Genomic DNA, 22805 nt, shown 5'->3' with positions numbered 1-22805 from the left:
AGGAAGAGGTAGTAGGGATATCAGTGCATGGGACAAGAATTAAACAATTGAGGTTCGCAGATGATATAGCTATCATCAAGGAAGATGAAGAGAAGATAGGGAGAATGGTGCAGGTGTTAAACAAGGAAGACAAGTGGTGCGGACTGATTCTGAATATCAATAAAATGAAGACAATGGTATTTGGAGATAAGGAAATAGGAAGGAAGATCAGTGTCAATGGGATCGAACTACATAACGTAGTGAAGTACATGTATCTAGGGAGCAATGTAACACATGATCTAGACTGTAAGAAGGTAATAGTGACCAGAATAGTGAAAGAAAGAGTGAGTTTGAAGGTGATGGATAAGATCTGCAAAAGCAAAGTGACTACCTTAGGAATGATGCTGAGCATCTTGAAAATGTGTGTATTCAGCAGCATGTTGTATGGATATGAGACTAGGATGATAATGAAAGATTGGAAGAGAAAGATATTGGCATTCAAGAGGAGTTGTTACAGAAAGATCCTGAGAACAGGATGGATGCAGAAGGTCACCAATGAGGAATTATACAGGAAGATATAGCTGAAAGAGAACCTACTGCAGAAGGTTTTACAATGCAAGTTACAGCTATTCGGGAATATCTGCAGAATGAAAGATGAGTGAAAAGTCAAGACCCCGGCACTCGGCATAATGGACAGTTCAGACAGGAGAGGCAGACCCCACAGAGAATGGGTAGATGATATAGTAGATTGGTGCGGAGCTAACAGAAACCAAGCCACTCTGCACTGGATAGGGAAAGATGGAAGGAAATAGTGAGGGAGGCATCAGACACCAATGGGTGCTGAGACCATGATTGTTGATGATGACGATGATGTGTTTTAGGGAAGGTTAAGAATGACACTTACTTCGAACACAATTAAATACATTTTAAAAGTCCCTACATCTCGGGAAATCTGTTGCTATTAGCTGCCGTTCCTCCTACATGTCCTCTCCTCTTGTACAGCAAAACATGCTCCAGCACATTACCACCGCAGTGAGCCATCACTGCCTATTAGCCAGAGGGCAGTCTAGCTACATAAATCATTTGGGCCTTACTTTAATGCCAGGCTACGGAGACATTCAAAAATCTAAAGGGCTTTTGATGGAATTTTTTTGCAAAGGGGGTGGGGAGTTAACATTGAAAGAAAAAGAAACATACGCCATTGGGAGCTGCCTGAGCTGTACATTTCCCAGGCTGCTAACAGCAGCTTTGTAGCTCCCGCAGATATGAATTCATGCTCAGAGATACATAACATTCCTAGGGTACCTGGAAGCTGATCACTAAATTCTGAAACTGATTTTAGAAGGACCTACAAGATAGAGCTCCTGACAATGACTGAGCTTTGTCTTTTATTTACTTACCATCTTCTCACTGAGGTCTAAAGCATCAGACATTTCCAGCTTTGCTGTCCTCTCTAAGGCTACATTTGAATATGTGTTGGGAGAATGGCATGGAAGCTGAAACATAGCCAGGAGACACATTATTCTATTTGTAAACCAATTCCTGTTCTCCCTCCCACAAAAAATAAAGAAAATAACCTCAATAACCCAAATATGCGATGCAAAACTGTCCGCTAATATCTAAGTGTGTCATTTCTAGGTGTCTTAAGGCCCATTCTGTACAGCACTGAGTATGAAAAAAGGTCTGTCCACCAGTATCTGCTTATACTACACAAAACGTTAGACACACCTGATTTCCGGTTAACCATGCCTCTTTCTTCTCTACTCCACTCTTGAAAGGGCATTGCCCCCACATGAAGCTTTCTACCCACTTTCAATCAGAGTCCACAACTTGCTCAGTGGTTTTTGGGGGTTTTGCTGGGATGTGTGCTGGTTTTGTTTTTTCCTGATAGCACACACTTCACTTTAGCTATAGCTTGTCCATATTACTATTGATTTTTTTAAGACAGAAAATGATTTTCAAATCTATGATGTGAACATAAAACACTCACTTCACTTCAGCTTAAACACCACTTGATTGCACAAGTTTCTATCTGTCTGTTTTACAATAATGCACACTGTCAGGGGAATTCCTTTACTCTGTAATGTCCTCCATACACATTTTGCTGCCTTTTTGCAAGGTTCACAGCCTAAAGGCAGATAGTGAGATGGACCCACAGAGGATGTCGGGGTGATGGGAACTGGCCCTCTGAGGGTATAAATCAGCATTGTTCCAGTGAAATAAAAAAATTAGATCTCTGTGTCCAAATCTCCTATGTAACTTTAAAAATCTCAGCTTAAAAGTGTCAACTCAACATTCATAGTGTAATGCTGACTTAAAAGAAAGAGATACTAGAAAAGTTCTATGCAGATATAGTTACAGGAAGTCACTTTTTGTAAAGACAGGTAACTTTAAGGACACTATTAAAAAGTCAAAGACATTAAGGGACATTTATCTGTAGCTTTTTCATTGCTTCTACTTATTCTAATGAAACCACAACTAAAATAATACAGAAAATTCTGTTTACCTTGACCTCCACTTTTTTTATAGATGATGGCACATGTTCCTTTTCTAAGCCAATTTTCTGAGCTATTTTCTCAGATACGTCTTTCTTTAGCACTATAAGTGACTCGGGAACCTTCTCTTTAATAACTATGGGAACAAGAAAACCCCCACATAGAGTTGTTATATTGTTACATGTAAGATGTAATGGATTTACTAAAAGCATGCTGGTTTAACAATAGTTCTCAAAATTTTCTAAAGAAATTTTTCTGTAAAAATATAAATGTAAAATGGGTGACACATGCAATGTATTTATCATAAAATTAGGAAGAGAATCCCTAATAAATCTAGTAATCAGACATGGTACTCAAGGTTTGAAATTAGGAATCATGCTAGAAATGACTATTCTAGTCCTGGAATTTTATGGGGATTATACCTGTCTTCAGTGTTCTCCTGAAGCTATATTAATTGTGGACAAAGAATGAGCCTCCACTTGGAGCAAAGGGTGTAATTCTCAAATTGCACAGACATAATTTCACTAGTTCTCATCAGGCTAGTGTGCTATAAATAATAGTGTTAACGGCATAACAAGGACAGCAGTGAGGCAAGCTGGCTGTACTAAGCATGTGCCCAAGGGGTTCAGGAAGGTTTGTGCTCAGCACGGGCAAGCCACGCTGCTGCTGCTGCTGCTGCCAGTTACACGACTATCTGTAGCATGCTAGCCCAATGACAGCATGAGTGTGTCAATGCAAGCCGGGAAACACTCTGCCTAGCTTCAAATGCAGACATACCCGGACAGCAGTGTTCCCTGTAAGCTGAGCACTTGGGTTGCCACCCAGGAGATTGCCCAGCTGATTAGCAGAGCACCCACAGTTACCCACTGCTGGTAACATGTGTTTCTATTGGTGCTGCACTTCTGCACATGCCTTGGCGCACATACCAAAATTTATTTAGTCCATGGATGGAAAAAAATTAGAGGGAACATTGCCAGAGAGAGAACAATGTTAATAAAGCTAAATTAAGGAAAGAAAGAAGCCTTACAGCTTAAATGCAGATAACTTCTCTCTGTATCACTATTGCTCAGAAAGCCAAATTCATTGCTGGTATAAGCAGAGATAACTATCAACTTAATTCGGCACATTAACACATGGTTTGAACCAGGATGGGAATTTTCTGAGTCACTATAGGGGCTCATTTGCATACTTGGCTTAATCTAATTCTTGACCTTCCCTCCCCGACCCCTCTACTCTCTGATTTGCTCACCTTGATCATTTTTTTCTGATTTGTCCTCCTTGATTACTGTTTTTGGTTCTCTGTGCCTTAAATACGGAGTCTGTTCTGGTATGGCTATGTTCTGAAGAAGTGGGTCTGTCCCATGAAAGCTCACCTATTAAATTATTTTGCTAGTCTTTAAAGTGCTACTTGACTGCTTTTTGTTTTGATACCAACTTAAGTGGTGTTGTATCTACTTATATCAGAAGCAGATGTGTCTCATATCTTTAGATACCTCACCAAACCTCTGCTCAGTATTAGAATCTTAAAATATAGTGAACAGAGATTAAACGGCTCTTCTTGCTGATTCATTTTGCTAATCTCTGAGCAGAATATAGCCCCTTCCTATGTATATATAAACGTACACTTGACTGTCTGTGAATGATGAGTTTCGACTATCATTTAACTATGGACCTGGTGTTACAGAAGGGCAAATTCTGTCAACTCTGTGGTGAAAGCATGAGCAGAGTTTGGCCACATAACGGAAATGATTGCACAGTGTAGGTTAGTTGGCTTTCCTACCTTTAAACATTCTGCTGGTATAGGCCCCACTTTTGCAAAGACTTATATGCATGCTGAACTTTTAGTATCTGAGGCTGTGTCTACACTTGACCCCAGCTTCGAAGGGGGCATGGTAATCAGGGCCATAGGAGATTACTGATGAAGTGCTAGGGTGAATACGTAGCACTTCATTAGGCTAATTTTCCCCCGTGTCGATTTCGAAGCATCAAAGGAATACTTGAGGAGTAAAGGGACTTTGAAGTAGCAGGGCAGTTCAAAGTGCCCATGGCTACATGCATGCCAGCATGTTGAAGTTTCACACTTCAAAGTTGCCAAGAGGGGAAATGAGGCTAATGAAGTGCTGTGTATTCACCCCAGCACTTCATTTGTAATCTCCCGTAGCCTTGGGAGGCTCTCTTCGAAGTTGGGGACAAGTGGAGACACAGCCTAAGTGTTCCTCTTCTGCTGCATGGGACTGCTCATGCTTAATGTTTAGCATGTGGGTAAGTCTTAGGAGAACTGAGCACTTAGTTGGGACATACTATAAAAATTTCGTAATCCCAACATCACAAATTTTATTTCTTTCACTGTCCCACAAGGGATCAGATCACTTTCAATTATATTTAACATACATGATTACTAAGAAATGCTCCAACAGAAGAACTGCGTCCTGTATGGTTGAGCCAAGAGCCCCACTGAGCCCAAGGGAAGTTACCCTGTGTGCCCCATCTATGCTCCCCACCACTGCCATGGTCAGCAGGCCTGGTGCTGTACTTACTTAAAGACTGAGACTTTTCCAGTGTCTTGATTCTGTCTCGGAGCTCAACCAGTGCATCTCTTTGGCGCTGAATGATCTCCTCATGTCTTAGTCCTTTACATTTAGCTCCTAGGTCAGCCAAATCCCAAGTCTGCTTCTGAAATAAAAAACCGAGTCACAATCCCTGCTGGTTACAATTTACTGCGCTTTACACCATGTATAACTGCCATATTGTAACCTTGGTTCAAAACAAACCCAGACACGCAAGTGCTTGGATCCTAAAATTCTGCAGCTTTTTGTAAGGCTATTACCCCACTTGCTGGATTTGTGATTATGATCTCACCAGCTAGAAGTCAGGTACTGGTTCTCTTAGGTGCTGGAGGATCAAATGCTGCTGGACTGGGGAAAGTAGCCCTCTCCATAGGATTTAAGGACCAGGAACTAAAACAGCAGCAGTCAGCAGTGCTGCTATGTAACACACTGGAGACTATGCACTATAGGTCCCCTCTGCATTAATCCACAAAGGCAGGCCTGTCGATGCACAGGGCAATCCAGGGAGAGGCAGGAGTCTCAGCCTCAAGCTCAAAGAGGGCCCCAAGCTCAATTTTTTCCTAAATATTAGCATATTTGCACAGAAAAAGTCTGGAAAAGCATTTGTTAAACTAAAAAAATTCAAAATAAGGCTCAGGTTTTTTGGTGTCTTATTTTTTTTTCATGAGTCAACATTGTTTAGAATTTTTACTATGGCTGGGGCCTCCAAAACTGGAAGTGGCCTGGGTCTCACTGGACCACTGAAAGAGCCTGCCAACAGGAGAGGGGTGGGGAGGACAAACAGGACAATTGCTGATGGGTCTGTGCAACTTACAAGGGTCCCAGAGTCCCTGACCACAGTGGTGGCAGCACAGCTGGGTTAGGGCTCCTGGAAGTGGATGCCATAGCCCCTGTGGCTCCTGGGGGAGGAGGGTGTCTCTGAGAGCTGCCCCGCAATCCAAGCACCAACTCTGCAGTTACTATTGGTCAGGAACTGTGGCCAGTTGGAACTGTGGGGATGATGCCTGTGGGCAGCGATGCGTAGAGACCTCTTGGTCCCCTCCACCTACAAGCCACTGAAAGGGGTGTGTGCTGATTGCTTTCAGGAGCTACCTGAAGTGCAAACCCCTGACATCTCCAGCACCACAAACCTCTGCCCCAGCCCAAAACCTGCACCTCACATCCAAATTCCCTCCCAGAGCCTGTGCCCTGCATTCCCTCCCACACCCATCTTCCTCCCACAGCCTACACCCTGCACCCATTCCTGCACCTTAGCTCCCTCCCAGAGCCTGAATTCCACACCCCACTCAAATTCCCACAGACCCAACACCCCTTACTTCTTCCCATGCCCAAATTCCCTCCCTGTGTTTGCACACCTACACCCTCCCAGCACCCCAACCTCCTGCCCTAGCCAGCTGAAAGTGAGTAAGGCTGGGGAAAGTGAGCAATGGAGGGAGGTGGCAATGGACTGAGCAGGGCTGGGGTTTTGGAGAAAGAGCAGGACAGGTGCATGGCCTCAGGGAAGGGGCAGGGCAAGGGTCTTTGGGTTTGCCCAATCAGACAGTTGGCAACCCTACTAGGAAACCCTGGCTGTGCTGGAAAAGTGCCCGGTAGTACAGCTGACAGCTCGCTAGGCATCAGCCTGGACAGGTGCAGCAAAGCCCAAATGTCGGGGGCGGGGGGCAGCTTGTGCATGCACTGGGGTTCATTGACTGTTCTGCCTGGGGCTCAGAATGACCATCACAAAGACCAGGAGGTGTTACAGCTCCAAGCTGCAAAGCTTTGGCTCTTTTGTTCAAATATGGCAGCTCGGGCTCTTTAGAAATGGGGGCTCTGTCTCAGTCCCTGGTGTGTCAGCCAAGATGTCGGCCGCCTCTCCTCAATGCAGCTTATTTGGCATTAGTCTCAAAGTGCAAATTGAATGGAAAGTCAGCTTTTCCAACCCCTTCCAACAGACGTTTAAATTAAAGCACTGCTTTCTTCAATTATTTTTGTTCCTGCCTTGTCAAGAAACTGCCTCTTACGTTGACGTGTTTGTTATTTTCAAAGCAATTCTCTCCCTATGCCACATCTGAAAGTGATCTTATGAAATATGCCCTTTGTTTTTTAAATATACATAAATTATGCATTTCAGTATTCCATCACTGTGCGGTGTATTGCTTTATGATTAATATACATAGGTGTCTATGTAAACATGTTAATTCAAACTGTACCTCAGCTAACGATAAATGGAGGATGCTTAGTAGGGTCTGAATGCTTATTTTCTTGGCATTGTGTAAAAATCAATTAATTTATGAGCTGAAAAATGAATAACGCTGCACACAGCTGCAAGCTTCCCCACCTCGTGTGTAGGTGATTCTCAGTGCAACATCTAGCCACAATTTAGCACTTTGGCTGTCCAAATCAAGTCACTTTGTCCTCCACGGCAGAGCATTTTCATAAAGATGTTAATTCAAAACCTCTTTCTGCTATTACCTTTTTGAATCTGTTTCAGTACAAAGCAGGAAAACAGTATATATTTTCCCCTTTTCACAAAAATGTCCTGTACTGTAGATAAGACCCCTTCTGTCTACGTATCATGGGAAAGAACAGGAATGTGCTGTGCAAGTGCTGCAGCATGAAATCTTTTTGCCACGTGGAAATTAGAACACTTAGCACTTTCAACACTTCCCATTTGCAGAACGCTGTACAAACATTAGCTAAGTAATCTTCACAGTATGCAATAGCTGTTACCCTGAGTTTTCAAGGGGGGAAAGAGAGTGGCTAAGGCCAATATATTTCAGAAGCTGCTAATGATTTAGCTGCTAATTGGGTACCTTAATGTTTGAGTATCTGACTGGGGAACACAGTGGACCCAGACTTTCCCCAGGTGAAAAGAACTGACAACTCCCATTAAAAGTAAAAGAAGTTACCAGCATAGGTGCCAACTCTGTGGGTGTTCTGGGGCTGGAGCATCCCTGTGGGAAGATTAATGGGTGAGGAGCTCCCCTCCACACCACGCCTTTTGCCTGATGTCCCCACAGGCCTACTCTTCCACCATCTCAGTGCACCTGAAGTGCCATGACCAGGGGTCTGAAACCTGTGGCTCGTTAAGGACTTCTTTGTGGCGCCTGACATTTCAAATGCAAAGTAAAGAAAAATCCCTCCTGATTATTTTGGATAAGCAATGAATGTCTAATGAACAACTCATATCTAAATAGCAAATGATACGTGATCTCAAAATGTTGGATAACTCCCGTTAATATGTGCAGTGCATTGTGGGATATGATACTGTATCATCTGTATTTTGACCGTTTTGCTAATAAAGTCTTGATTTTGAAAAGGAAAAGGAAGCTTACAGCAGTCCTCCTGGGAAGAGTAAGACATGCATTTTAAGAAAGAAAACTGCAATTAAATGTGAAGCAAAACTGGCATAATTAAAAGAGGTTTGGAAGTGAAAGTCACAAAGACAGGAGTACAAACACACCCATGTAAAGTGTGAGGAAACAGAATATGAAAAAAGTTTGTAAATATCCTGCAGTAAACATGTATCACAACACAGATCGTTGTGTGTGCGCTGTTCTGAAAATGGGGACTGCAAAAAGTACGGTTTGACATTATTTATTAAGGACCATCTCATTTTCACATGCACTGCGGCTCTTAAAATATGGAGTTTGTACCAAATTCAAAAAAAAAAAAAAGGGGGCGGGGCGCGGAGGGCTCTTCTTGCTATTTTGGTTGTCAACCCTGGCCATGAACAACTTGATTCAGGAAGTTCAGGTAGCTCCAGGAGGGAGAGGGACAGAGCAGGGATGGGGGCTGGAAGAGGCAGGGCAGTGATGGGGGTTTGAGCACAGGCATTTTCTAGTTTAAGAAAAGATGCTGCAAAAGTGGTTAAAGAACAGAAGAGGTGGTGCAGGAGTGAAGGCATGACCAGGGCAGTAATAGATTATGCAATAGCCTAGGAGAGTTAGATGCACAACTGGATGGTTCATAACATACATAGCACACAGCTAGCCCATCAGACCATTACCATTACAAATGTATGTACCAGGAAAGCCTTCTGGAAGGCTGACGCATTACTGGATTTTTAAATTAAACATGAAAGCCATTTCTGTCACCACTGTACAAACTGGTACCAAATCTTGTGTCAGGCGGACCAAGTGAGGTGTCTAATGACAGCTGGTAATATCCTGAATCTGTTTATGCTACTTGTATATCTGCCTCATGTTTGTAAGTAAAGTTATAGATATTGGCTTTATACCTGCATTAGAAATATTTTAATGCTGAGATTGACAATGGGAGGTGTGATCACATCCCCAGTCAGATGACATGGGCTAAACAAAGGGACAAAGACTCAGACGTCAAATACACATCTCAGGAATTTGGGACTTGTCATTTGGGATGCAGCCAATGGTAGCGTGCCACAGCACTGGTCAGGTGACCCTGCATTGCCTGTGGAAGAAGAAAGGATTTTTCCCATCCATGTGGCAAGCTATAAGATGGCCCTGGCAGTGACCATCTTTGTCTCCAGACTTCATGAACTGAGTCTATGTGAACTGGCGTCCCACCCTTCATGGGGTGTGTTTTCAGAGATTTTCAAGAAATCAGCATATAACACCATTGGCCTACATCAACAGCTTTAACTGATGTACGTACTCTACTTCTTTAATGATTTTTCTCCCCCACCCTTTTCTTTCTTTCTTTCTTTTTCTTTCTTTCTTAATAAGCCTTTAGATTTTAGATTCTAAAGGATTGGCCCAGTGTGCTATTTTGGGTAAGATCTAATTATATATTGACCTGGGAATGTAGCTGGACCCCGTGGTGTTAATAACCTCTCACCTAAGTAGGAGGGTTCCTGGTTTGTGCATTAGGAGCAGCTGGAGAATCTGTGGGTTTGCTTGTATGGCTTCTGGCTGGCCAGTGGGGCTCACAGAAGTACTTTTGTGGCTGGTTTGATTTGCCTTAGTGAGAAGGAAATCACAGCCTGGGCTGTAAGTGGCCCAGTTTTAAGCAAATTATCCAGGATAGGTTCTCTTAGCTGTGCTCAGAACTGCTCATAATATTTCAAAGGTTCTGGACTTACCAATGCAGTGAGCAATCATCCTTTCTGTAGCTCTGATCGGAGACTAAAACTGTTGCTCCCATGGCCGAACCCTCTTCAAGGCAGGAAGCGAATACAACCCCCCACCTCATTCCGTCATAGTTGCTTAGAGCACCAAAGCCGGTACTGATAATTTCAAATATATGCCAGAGCATCCAGGACCGCACAGTCTGACTCTTACCTCACCACTGTACACTTTTACATCATGGATGTACTCTGGCATAAGCGTACTTGGAGTAAGCGACAGCAGAATCGGGAACAGTGTCTAATTGATTAAAGAGCTGCCCTTAATATAGGCTTGCCAACTTTCCAATCACACAAAACCCAACATCCTAGCCCCACCCAGTTGCTGAGGCCATGCCCTCTGCCACACGCCTTCCCCAAGGCACTGGCCCCCGCTCACTAGCATCTTGCTGTGGGTTCTTTATCTAACATTTGCTTATTCTTTATTTTTCAGTTTAGTCTACTGCCTTCTCAATCTCTTGACTTGTTTGGATTTGGACTTGCCTTTTTGGTTTGAGAGACTTCATCCTCTGTGATGTTACTGGGCTGCACTTCTGTTTGTGGCAGCTTTTCAAACACACTCTCTTTTTCTTTTGCTGCATACTTCAGCTTTTTCAGCTTTTCTTTGGCATGCCTGTGTCAAGAGCAGAAAATATTGCTGAGGTGGATGACGGGTGAAGGTGAACAATCAGTCTGCAGAAAACAGCAACATGAATAACTATTAAAGCATATACATGCATAGACAGGAATAGATAACTAGTGGGGATTTAATTACAATTCAATTTGTAATGGTTTTTTCCAAAATCACGTGTAAAATTGTTTGAGATTTCTGCAGAAGAAACTATTGTAAAGGAAAAAAATTACTTTTAAAAATATTTCCAAGGGAAGTAGTCTACTATATAATTTAAAATGTATCTGTCTGTGCTACATTTGTTCAAGAACTCCCCTTCAACAATGAGAGCCAGGACCACGAAATCTGGTGCACAGCTTCCTCTTACTCTAACTTAAAACAAGGTCAGGGTTTAGTTGTGCCTGGAAAGCAGGAAATGCCTGAAATCCCAGGATTTCCCAGAATGTGGAAAAGGAGGGGCACTGACAGGAGAGATAGAGAAGTTACTCACCTGTGTAGTAACGATGGTTCTTCGAGATGTGTCCCCGTGGGTGCTCCACAGTAGATGTCGGGCTCGCCCCGGCGCCGCAGCTTGGAAAATCTTCAGCAGTCTCCGTCGGGTCGCGCATGCGCTGATGCGCGTCGGCTCTTTGCGCACTTATGGTCACGTGCGCGATCCGGTCCCCGCCAGTTCCTGATCAACCGCTCCGGACGCCCCTGAAAAACACACAAACAGAGCTCCGAAGTGGGGAGGAACGGGTGGGTAGTGGAGCACCCACGGGGACACATCTCGAAGAACCATCGTTACTACACAGGTGAGTAACTTCTCTTTCTTCTTCGAGTGGTCCCCGTGGGTGCTCCACAGTAGGTGACTACCCAGCAGTAACCCCCCCCCCAAAAAAGGAGGTGGGTACCCGATTTATGCGCAGCTTGCCCGTGAAAGGACTGCTGTCGACAGGCGTGTATCCTCATCAAGCATCCTGTGCGTGGCGTAGTGCTTGGCGAAGGTGTCATAGGAAGACCACATCGCCGCTCTGCAGATATCTCTCAGCGCAATGCCTCTGAAGAAGGCTGTTGACGCCGCCATCGCCCTAGTAGAGTGGGCTCTTGGCGGAACTGGCAGAGGAGTCTTGCAAATCTCGTAACACAGTCTTATGCAAGGCACAATGTGATTTGAAATCCTCTGTGAAGATAGCGCTTCTTCTTTTTACCTGGATGCAATGGACACCAGGAGTCTGTCCGTTTTCCGGAAAGGTTTAGTTCTATCGATGTAGAAGGGCAGTGCCCTTCTTACGTCAAGTAAGTGCAACCGTGCCTCTTCATTTGAGTTGTGAGGCTTAGGATAGAACGAGGGCAGCGCTATTGGTTCGTTGATGTGAAAGTCTGAAGAGACCTTCGGAACGAAGGCTGGGTGTAATCGTAAGACCACCGCTTCTTTTGAGAAGATCGTGCAGGGTGGTTTGGACATTATGGCCGCGAGCTCACTCACTCTGCGAGCTGACGTGATTGCCAGGAGGAAAGTCGTTTTAATAGTAAGTAGTCGAAGGGGGACCATAGCCAGTGGTTCAAAGGGCGGTCCCGAGAGGGTGTGCAGAACGAGGTCTAAACTCCATGACAGCGGTATTGGTTTCCGAGGGGGGTACAGATTCACCAACCCCTTTAGGAAACGCGAGACAACAGGATGGGCAAATGTGGTTGATCCATCCTCCTCATGCCGAAACGCTGATATAGCCGCCAGATGCACCTTTATAGAGGATAGCGAAAGTCCGTTTTGTTTGAGTTGTAGCAAATAATCCAGAATCTTAGGTATGGTGGCATCCTGGGGTATTAGTTGCCTGGAGGAACACCATTCGGAAAAACGCAACCATTTGTGCTGATAAGTCTTTCTGGTGGAAGTTCTCCGACTACAGTCAAGGATTTGTTGTACTCCCTCTGAGCATGTAGTCTCTAAGGCGCTTAGCCATGGATTAGCCATGCTTGTAGCTGAAGTCTCTTCGGGTGCGGGTGCAGTATTGACCCCCGAGCCTGAGTGAGAATGTCTGGTACTGTTGGTAGGGGAAATGGCCGATGTTGAGCCATGCGTAAGAGCAATGAGAACCACTGTTGCCAGTCCCACGTTGGGACTATGAGTATCATGCGTGCTTTCTCCCTTCTGGTCTTCTCCAAGACCTTGTGTATAAGTGTCGTGGGAGGGAACGCATAAAGTAGAGGGCCCTTCCATGGGATCATGAAGGTGTCCCCCAAAGACTCCTGTCCCATGCCCGCTCTGGAGCAGTACTGGGGACATTTCTTGTTTTCTCGGGTGGCGAACAAGTCGATTTGGGGAAAACCCCATCTGCGGAACACTTGGTGAAGTAGGTCTGAACGGATCTGCCACTCGTGAGTGGGCGCAAAGTGTCTGCTGAGTTGGTCCGCCTTGACGTTGTGGACCCCCGGTAGGTATGAAGCCTTTATGATTATATTGTTGGCGATGCACCAGTTCCAGAGTCAGACCGCCTCCGCACAAAGCGTACGAGACCTGGCTCCCCTCCGTCGGTTTATATAAAACATGGTGGTGGTGGTGTCGGTATTCACGCCGACTATTTTTCCGCGCAGATAATTGTGAAAATGTCTGCACGCATTGAACACTGCCCTGAGCTCTAATATGTTTATGTGCAGTGTCTTCTCTGCGGGGGACCATAATCCTTGAGTGGTTTTGTTGTCCATTGGAGCCCCCCATCCCATATGGGAGGCATCTGTTGTAATGAACACGGTAATTTGCGGTTGGCGGAAGGGCACCCCTCTTAGGAGATTCTTGGGGTTTCCCCACCATGTTAGCGAGCTTCGTGCCTCTGTTGTAAGCGACACCCTCTTGTGGACAGTGTGGATTGAGGGTTTGTATATGGTTGCCAACCAATGTTGCAATCCTCGCATATGCAGCCTGGCGTTTTGCACCACAAACGTGGTGGTTGCCATATGCCCCAACAGTTGTAAGCATGTGAGAACTGGAACAGTGGGGCTGTACGTTAGTAGTTGTACGAGAGATTCGATGGCATGAAAACGAGCCTCGGGTAAATACACCCTTGACGTGACTGAGTCTATCCGAGCCCCTATAAACTCTATATTTTGCATGGGGTCCGTCTTTGACTTTGAGAAATTGATGATGAGGCCCAGTGAGGTAAATGTTTTTGTGGTGATGTGTATCATCCGTAATACCTCCGCCCGGGAAGTTCCCTTTAGCAGGCAATCGTCCAGGTACGGGAAAATGAAAACTCCCTGTCTGTGTAGGTATGCTGACACCACCGCTAAGGTCTTGGTGAAGACTCTGGGTGCTGAAGAGAGTCTGAATGGGAGGACTCTGTACTGGAAATGATCTGTGCCCACAAGGAACCGGAGGAAACGCCTGTGGGCTGGATGAATTGCGATATGAAAATACGCATCCTGTAAGTCGAGGGCTGCAAACCAAATGCCATGGTCTAGTGCTGTGATTATTGAAGCCATAGTAGTCATTTTGAAGCGCTGTTTGCGTAGGTACTGGTTCAGTGCGCGTAGATCCAAAATGGGTCTCCACCCTCCTGTCTTCTTTTCCGTCAGGAAATACCTGGAGTAGAACCCTTTGCCTTGAAATTGTTCCGGTACTCTCTCCACCGCCCCTATGAATAGGAGGTGGTCCACTTCCCGCCTTAATTCCGGTAGGTGAGAGGGGTCTCTGAGAAGGGGTGCGGTGGGAGGATTTGGTGGAGGTAAAGACTGGAAGGGGATCGTGTATCCCGTGTTTACAATCTCCAATACCCACTTGTCCGACGTGATGCTTTTCCATTGTGGGTAAAATGGCTTGAGTCGGTGATGGAACATGTACTGAGATTGGCACTGAGGTACGGTCTTGGCTTCGCGGCCCTCGACATACCCGTCAAACTTGCTGTCTTGCACTTTGCCTTGCTGTCTTGCACTTTGCCCTGTGTAGGACTGAGTCAGTCGATTCAGCGAACAATTTTATTTTGTCGAAGGGGAGGTCTGCAGTTTTGACCTGTAACTCCTTTGGAATGCCGGATGTGTGAAGCCATGACTCTCTCCGCATTACCACTGCAGTGGCAACGGCGCGGGCTGCTGTGTCCGCCACATCCAGTGCAATCTGCACGCCCGCTCGAGAAGCCGCGTAGCCCTCTTGCACAATTGCCTTAAGAATTGGCCTTTTATCCTCCAGAAGGAAGTCCACGAGGGCAGTAAGCTTGGAATAGTTGTCGAAATTGTGATTCGACAAATGAGCGGCATAGTTGGCCATGCGGAGCAACAGAGTAGAGGAGGAGTAGACTTTTCTACCCAGAAGATCCAGCTTCTTTATGTCCTTGTCCAGTCCCCAGATTTGTACTGGGACGATTTGGACCTGTGTTGGGACGATTCAACCACTAGTGAGTTTGGCTGTGGATGACTAAATAGAAATTCCATACCTTTCGCAGGGACGAAGTACTTTTTGTCTGCTCTTTTTTTGGTAGGAGGAGCGGATGCTGGAGTCTGCCATATATTAGTGGCTGCCTCCATGATTGCATTGTCCAGAGGAATAGCAATTTTAGAAGAAGATGGAGGCCTGAGGTTTTTAAGGAGTCTGTGGTGTTTCTCCTGCACCTCCGCCACTTGAATATCTTGGGATTGAGCTACTCGTTTGGAACTGTTTCAGGTCATCTGGGGGAGAAATGTCTCCAGGGACCACGGCCTTGTCTGGTGAGGATGAGGAGGCATCACTATGGTATCTCTCCTCCAATTCCTCTGGATCTTGGCTGTATTGATGTGACTGCCTTTGTGGAATTTTGAGGTGGGGTTCAATGCCTTTAGACCCAGCCTCTGATTGGGGAACTCGTGGTGTTCCCCCAGGTGGAAGCAGAACACTGTGGCGTTGAGGGGTGGTCGATGGGGATCCATAGTGAGACGTCGACCTCCTATGCTGACGTCCCGCATAATGATGGCGGTCGTAGCAACAGGGACAGGGGCCCGGCGATGGAGACCTGGACCATGACCCAAGGATGTAAGGGTGGTGCCTGGAATGTCGAGACCTCCGAGATGATACCGACGTACGAGGAGAGCCTCTGTGAGAAGACTCGTAGGGATCTCTGCTAGATGATGGAGAAAAGCGTGCAGACCCCTGGGATGGACTCTGAAGAAAAGGAGAAGGACGTCTGTGGCAGGCTGAAGGTGTTGCTGCCCGTCGAATCTCCGGTGGTGATCGTGGTGACAGAGGCAGTGAATTACCTCAGGAGAGGGGCTGCGGTGCCTGGTCTTCGTTTTAGCCTTTACCCTCTAAGGTGGTCTTATCGGTGAACTTGGTACCAGAGCAGGTGTCATGTTGATTTCCACTGCTCCCGGTGCCGTTGTTGCCGGTGCCGTCGATCCCGGTGCCGATGTCCTCGGTGCCGTCGTCTCTGGTGCCTCTGGGGAAGTCTTGATCAGTGCCGCAGTAGCCAGTGCCGGACTGACTAGTGCCCGCATGGCTCTCGGTGCCGTCTCCCCAGTAGCTGCAGGGCCTTGAGTGGTTGCATGCGCCGCAGCTTTACCAGTGGAGGAAGCCAGCGTGCGCGGGCCCTTTGTTACACTCGTCCCGCTCCCAACAGTAAGGGGCAGGGATCGAGTAGGCGAGGCTCTTCTTTTCTTCTGCGCAGAGGAGGTCAAAGAGGCAGCCTTCCTCTTGTGCGATCCTGAAGAGCCCTCCGCATGTGTTGCCTCCGATGAGGCAGGCTGAAGTGCTTTGTCAACTAGCAGCATCTTCAGCCTCATTTCTCTATCTTTTCTAGCTCTATTAGTCAACTTGGAACAATGGGAGCACTTCTGGGGAATGTGCGTCTCCCCGAGGCACCGTATGCATCTGCTATGGCCATCCGAAGCAGGCATGGCCTCCTGGCAAGATTCACACCTCTTAAAGCCGGGGGATGGCATTGTTAAAACTTAACTCTGAGTCCTTAGGTGCTAATAGCACACTTAATAGTCTGTTATGTGATGTTAATAACCGTTGGCCTTTGAAGGCCGACAAACAAAAACAGCAGGCCCGCCCGGAGGCGGCCGCTGCGGTTTTAAGATAGTCTTTAGCTTTAAACAACTTTTAACAGAGTAACTAACTATAATAACTATAGAACTGCTAACTATGAACTGTTAAAAACTATTAACACGAGAAAAAAATAAGATTTATCTGTCTTAGGCGTTGGAGCCAGAGAGGATTCCGTCTGCAGCCGTTAGCGGTTGAGAAGGAACTGGCGGGGACCGGATCGCGCACGTGACCGTAAGCGCGCAAAGAGCAGACGCGCATCGGTGCATGCGCGACCCGACGGAGACTGCTGAAGATTTTCCGAGCTGCGGCGCCGGGGCGAGCCCGACACCTACTGTGGAGCACCCACGGGGACCACTCGAAGAAGAAGATATATTTCTGACTCACCATGGGGGGCCGTGAACACAGGAAACAGCCATAATGCAGAGCGATCACTGAGGGCAGCCACAGCAGCAAAGCAGTGGCCATGTGGAAATGGGGTTTTTGACTCTGCCTGACTCCAGATGGGTAAACACCTCCCTGTGCCCCACAGGGAGAGCCCTGCTGCTCCCCCCAGGACCCCCACAATTGGACCCCCCAACATGTTGGGAGCCAGGAAACTTGTCCCTGCCCCCCACCCCATGAGTCCTGCCCCGCCTGCCACTCTGGCCTCTACACACCCCATCCACTTTGGCAAGAACTGGGGGAAGAAGCCATTGTGCGCGCCCCCACCCCACCCCACAACCTCCCTGCAGCTCAGGCCAGGCCCATTGCTATACCCTGACTCAGCCCAGCCCTCCCCAGCCAACCCAGAGCTCAGACCAGGGCCGGGCCCAGCATCACAGCAAGGCCCCAGTCTCCACGGCTCCATTCTCAACCCCTCTGCCCCCAGCACTCAGGCCAGGTCTATTTCCAGGGCCAGGCCTTGGCCACCCCGGAGGTCACGCTAGGGCCGGGGAACATGGCCCAATCCTGACCCTGGCCCTCCTGGATCTCAGGCTGGGGCCTGACTCACCCACCCCCACACCCCAGGGACAAGTGGGGGGCTGGGAACCAGGGTCCAAACTGCCTATACCTCTGGAGGACAGGTGAGGGGGCTGGGAGCTGTGGCCCAAACCATCCCCACCAAAGACAGACAGAGCGGGTCTTGGAGCTGCAGCCCACCTCCCCAAGGTCAGGTGGGGGCCCAGGAGTCACAGACCAAGCCACCCCCCCCACACCCTCAGAGGACAGGTGCAGGGGCGGGATCTGCCATGTGACCTGCCCCCCCCAAGAACAGGTGGGGGCCCAGGAGTTGCAGTCCAACCAGGTCCCCACAGGGGGATAAGGTAGGAGGGCTGACAGCCATGAGCTGACCCAGCCTCTTAACCTAGGGGCAGGCAGTGGGGCTGGGAGCCATGTCCCAAACCAGCCCCCCACCATCCAAGGACAGGCCTGGGGAGCCAGGATCCATGGTCTAACATCCTGCCCCACTGGGGACTTCTGGTAATTAGCTAAATAAAATACACATTTGACTTTAGGAAGTCAGTAGAAGATTTTGATGGGCTGTTGTTTCTATTGCGATGGCTTGTACCTTAATTCTTCAGCCAAAGTTCTCAGGTCTTTATCTTTCTTGTCCACAAGGTCTGACATCTGAACTAGCTTCTCTCTAAGCTTGTTCAGTTCACTCTCTTGGCTTCTAACAAGAATAAGGGTCCGCTCCAGTTCCATCTTTTGTTTCTCACTGAGTTCTCCTGTATAGAGAGAAGTTTCAATGGTTATCGGCTACCTTAGTTTCTGCTGGGTGTCTTCAAGTCTTTGAGGATCAGGGTTTTCGAGAATCTTTCTCCTCACAGAATCACAAAATCATAGGGCTCAAGAGGTCATTGAGTCCAGCCCACTGTCCAAAGCAAGACCAAGCCTAATTAGATCTTCCCAGCCAGGACTTTGTCAAGCTGGGATTTAAAACCTCTAGGGATGGAAGTTCCACCACCACCCTAGGTAACCCATTCCAGTGCTTCAACCACCCTCATTCCCCATGCAACATCATGGTATCTGAGATCAATGGAGATGTTTTTTCCAACAGTCCATAGCTGTGTACACCAAAATACATCTGCTGTAGAATTCACTAACTCTGGCAGTCTTTTAGGGCTTGAGTTTACTGCCCCTTAGAACTCACCCAGTGCAAGGCATATTTTCTCACTTAAACAATCGTTTTTCTTCTGGGTTGGAAAAGTACTGGGATGAGGTAGGTTGTTTATTGTGGACAGTTTACATGAACATGTTGTTCGTAAGGGAAGTAACTGCACCCATATTCCATGGCCACCAGCACACTAAATATATCAGATACTCGCATTTCTAGTTTTAAAACTATTTTTCCAGACTCTATTCCATGATATTCCTTCCTATGCAGAATACAACACTGAAACCCTAAAGGACAAAACATTTCAGAACTATGATCCAAATGTTCTAAAGTGTCTAACGCTTATTGGATAACCAGTCCGAGACTTCTCATAGGAGGCTGATTTTCACTTTCTGAAAACCAGGCCCTCTTAAGGCATCTCAGGTTGGGTATCCAAAAATAGAGGCATCCAAACTCATTAGCAACTTTTGAAAATCTCAATTTCTTTTTGCTAAATCCAAAGTGGAATTTACTCAGCCAAAGAAAATAGACAATTTTCCTTTTGCATAGACCTTCAATGACAATTTTCCAGTGACAAAGTAATATCCATTTTCACTAACTTGTTTCTTCTTCTATTAGCACCTGTTCTCTAAGTATGTTCTGGAAGAAGTCATGGTAGTATGGTACATCACTTTATACATTTCACAGACCTATCATATCCGACATTCTGGCTCTGGCTTCTGAGAGGTCTTTCTTTAATCCCAAAATGATAGCCTGTTTGGACAGGATTTCCTTCCGAGCAGCTGATAATTCTCCTCTGAAATTCATGAGGCACATAATTGCAAAACCCAATTTCATTTGGAAGATTATTATTACATAAAGTATACATGAGTAACATCATGTGAGGACCATACACAAATGTAGTTATTTTAAATGCCTGAAACCCAGGCACACAGAGGCCGCGTCTACACGTGCACGCTACTTCGAAGTAGCGGCACCAACTTCGAAATAGCGCCCGTCATGGCTACACGTGTTGGGCGCTATTTCGAAGTTGAAATCGACGTTAGGCGGCGAGATGTCGAAGTCGCTAACCCCATGAGGGGATGGGAATAGCGCCCTACTTCAAAGTTGAACGTCGAAGTAGGGCATGTGTAGCCGATCCGCGTCCCGCAACATCAAAATAGCGGGGTCCTCCATGGCGGCCGTCAGCTGAGGGGTTGAGAGACACTCTCCCTCCAGCCCCTGCGGGGCTCTATGGTCACCGTGTGCAGTAGCCCTTAGCCCAGGGCTTCTGGCTGCTGCTGCGGCAGCTGGGGATCCATGCTGCATGCACAGAGTCTGCAACCAGTTGTCGGCTCTGTGGATCTTGTGTTGTTTAGTGCAACTGTGTCTGGGAGGGGCCCTTTAAGGGAGCGGCTTGCTGTTGAGTCCGCCCTGTGACCCTGTCTGCAGCTGTTCCTGGCTGCTTATTTCGATGTGTGCTACTTTGGTGTGTAGACGTTCCCTCGCAGCGCCTATTTCGATGTGGTGCTGCCCAACGTCGAAGTTGAACGTCGACGTTGCCAGCCCTGGAGGACGTGTAGACGTTATTCATCGAAATAGCCTATTTCGATGTCACTACATCAAAATAAGCTATTTCGATGTAGCGTGCATGTGTAGACGTAGCCAGAGTTAGGTATTAGTGTCTCTCTCATTTCTTAATTCAAGCAAACAAACTTAGATGATGCAGAATGGATGACAGATAAAATGACAGTATTTTGCATCAGACCTACTCCAATCAGGCATGTGTAACAGTCTCAGGCATGCTGCTCAATGGTGAAGATAAGAGCAGCTGTGGATCACAGTGTAGAACTCTGAGAGCCATCTCTTGGCCTGTGGACAGTAGAGTGGCCATCCATGCTCAAATCCACAAAAGCAATGAATGCAGGAGTCAGTGCAATGTCAGAGCTACCTGCTACATGATTTTGCAGCTTAATATACTTTAAGTGCCCCACAGTGACACAAAATGGAAGAAAAGCCACAAATATACAATGATATAAAGACTGGTTCCCTTCTTATGTATGAATCACTTCATATTTAAATGTGCAGAGGGGCCCACGCAGTTACACCAAGGGTACGTCTACACATCAAAGAAAAACCCCTGGCTGGGCCTTGCCAGCTGACCTGGGCTTGGACTCTGCGGCTGTTTCACTGCTATGGAGATTTCCGGGGTTGGGCTGGATTCCAGGCTCTAGGACCCTGCAGGGTGGGAGATCCCAGGAGCCTGAGGTCAGAGCTTAGACAGCAGTGAAAACACCCCACACAGCCTGAGCTCCCTGAACCCAAGACAGCTGCCAGAGTCCAGCGACAGGGTTTTTCTTTGCTGTGTTGACATACCTTAGAGACTGGACAGTGTGAATAACTTCCATTTACACCCAAGGGGTCACTCCTTGTGATCTCAAGGGGGCTGAGTATAAATGAGAATCAGGCCCTTGGGCTTTTAAAAGTCTGTTCCTGATTACTAGTTTTTCTTGAACCCTTTTACATGATGATCAAACTCAGGAGAAAGTTTTCAGTTGCTTACATCAGAGGAACGTGGGCCTCCTCATTGTCAGAAAGCTGTTGTGAAACAGGTGATGCTGATTTCTGAGGCGCTTTCTGAAATACTAAAGAAAAAAAATGAAACCAAGATTATTTACAATCAATTAAGTCATTGGTTTAGTCTCAAAACTTATGGGTACTTGAGGCTTATTTGCTTTTGTGATGTGACTTGAGCTTAGTAGAGGGCTATTGAGAGATTGTTCAGTTGATTTCCCTCACCAAAGCCACGTCTACACGTGCTGGCTACTTCGAAGTAGCTGCGCCAACTTCGAAATAGCGCCCGCCACGACTACACGTGGCGGGCACTATTTCGAAGTTGACATCGATGTAAGGTGGTGAGACGTTAAAGTCGCTATCCCCATGAGGAGATGGGAATAGCGCCCTACTTTGACGTTCAACGTTGAAATAGGGCACGTGTAGCCGATGTGCGTCCCGCAACATCGAAATAGCGGGGTCCGCCATGGCGGCCATCAGCTGAGGGGTTGAGAGACGCTCTCTCCAGGCCCTGAGCTCGATGGTCACCGCGTGCAGCAGCCCCTTAAAGGTCCCCGCCCCCTGCCTTCCTGTGCAAGAAGCTGTGAGAGCGTGCAGGCGGCAGCACAGCCACGTGGCCGGCCTGCACGTCTCACAGCAGCCCAGAGACACCTGCCCGCTGCGATGGCCATCCGCCAGCCCCCCAAGCGACCCCAGGGCACCCCCCCAAGGGGAGCCAGGGCTCCCAGGCTGGCAGCCAGCCTGGGAAGAAGCAGCGGGGCCCCTCCTGGACGGAGGCCGAGCTTCAGGACCTGCTGGGGCTCTGGAGCGAGGAGGAGGTGCTCCAGGTAATGGGGAGCAAGAGGCGGAACGCGGATGCGTTCGCTTGGCTGGCCGAGGGCCTGGCCGCCCGGGGTCACCCTGCCCACACTCCTGACCACGTCAGGAGTAAGGTTAAGGAGCTGCGGCAGGGTTACGCCCGGGCCCGGGATGCGGCCAGCCGATCTGGGGCCACCCCCATCACTTGCCCCTTTTACAGGGAGCTCAGGGAAATCCTGGGCCCCCGGCACACCTCCTCCCCTCCGGCCACTCTTGACACCTCAGCCGACGAGCCCCAGCAGGCCCCAGAGACGGAGTGCGCCCCGGAGGCAAGCCCCGCACCCCAGGGGCCCCCCCAGGAACCCACCCCTGGGACACTGGAGGAGGAGGAGGAGGGGGGATCCTCCTCCAGCGATGGGGGACTCCGGATCGCGCTGCCGTCCCGGAGCTCCAGCAGGGCATCTGCCCACCGGGTGTCCCCTGACCGTGGGAGCGGACCATCAGGTATGTACCCCCCCGGTGCACATCCCTGGGGTTGAGGGGTGGGGGCAACAGACATGACCAGGGCCCTCCACATGCCCAAATGACCATGGCCCCAAGGACAGCAGTGGCATGTCCCTCAGAAGA

At 47.8% G+C, this 22805-nt stretch overlaps 1 protein-coding gene across 11 annotated transcripts in view; it reads right to left on the bottom strand.

Annotated features, from left to right (window-relative positions):
• The window catches only part of FHAD1 (forkhead associated phosphopeptide binding domain 1), an 82712-nt gene that overhangs the window by 9109 nt on the left and 50798 nt on the right, over positions 1-22805 (bottom strand). For 10 of the 11 annotated variants that reach the window (XM_074975693.1, XM_074975692.1, XM_074975700.1 and 7 more), the window contains 7 exons: positions 21370-21451; positions 19517-19623; positions 18279-18438; positions 10611-10740; positions 5012-5147; positions 2486-2610; positions 1380-1475 (listed from right to left, as the gene is read on the bottom strand). In XM_074975693.1, coding sequence (XP_074831794.1) covers positions 1380-1475; positions 2486-2610; positions 5012-5147; positions 10611-10740; positions 18279-18438; positions 19517-19623; positions 21370-21451 — 836 coding nt within the window. The remainder of the gene's footprint in view (positions 1-1379; positions 1476-2485; positions 2611-5011; positions 5148-10610; positions 10741-18278; positions 18439-19516; positions 19624-21369; positions 21452-22805) is intronic. The other variant, XM_074975698.1, reaches the window with a different exon arrangement.

Source organism: Carettochelys insculpta, chromosome 23 (assembly GCF_033958435.1).
Source record: "Carettochelys insculpta isolate YL-2023 chromosome 23, ASM3395843v1, whole genome shotgun sequence".
Classification (NCBI taxonomy): Eukaryota; Metazoa; Chordata; order Testudines; family Carettochelyidae; genus Carettochelys; species Carettochelys insculpta.
This window is presented reverse-complemented; position numbering and strand designations above follow the sequence as displayed.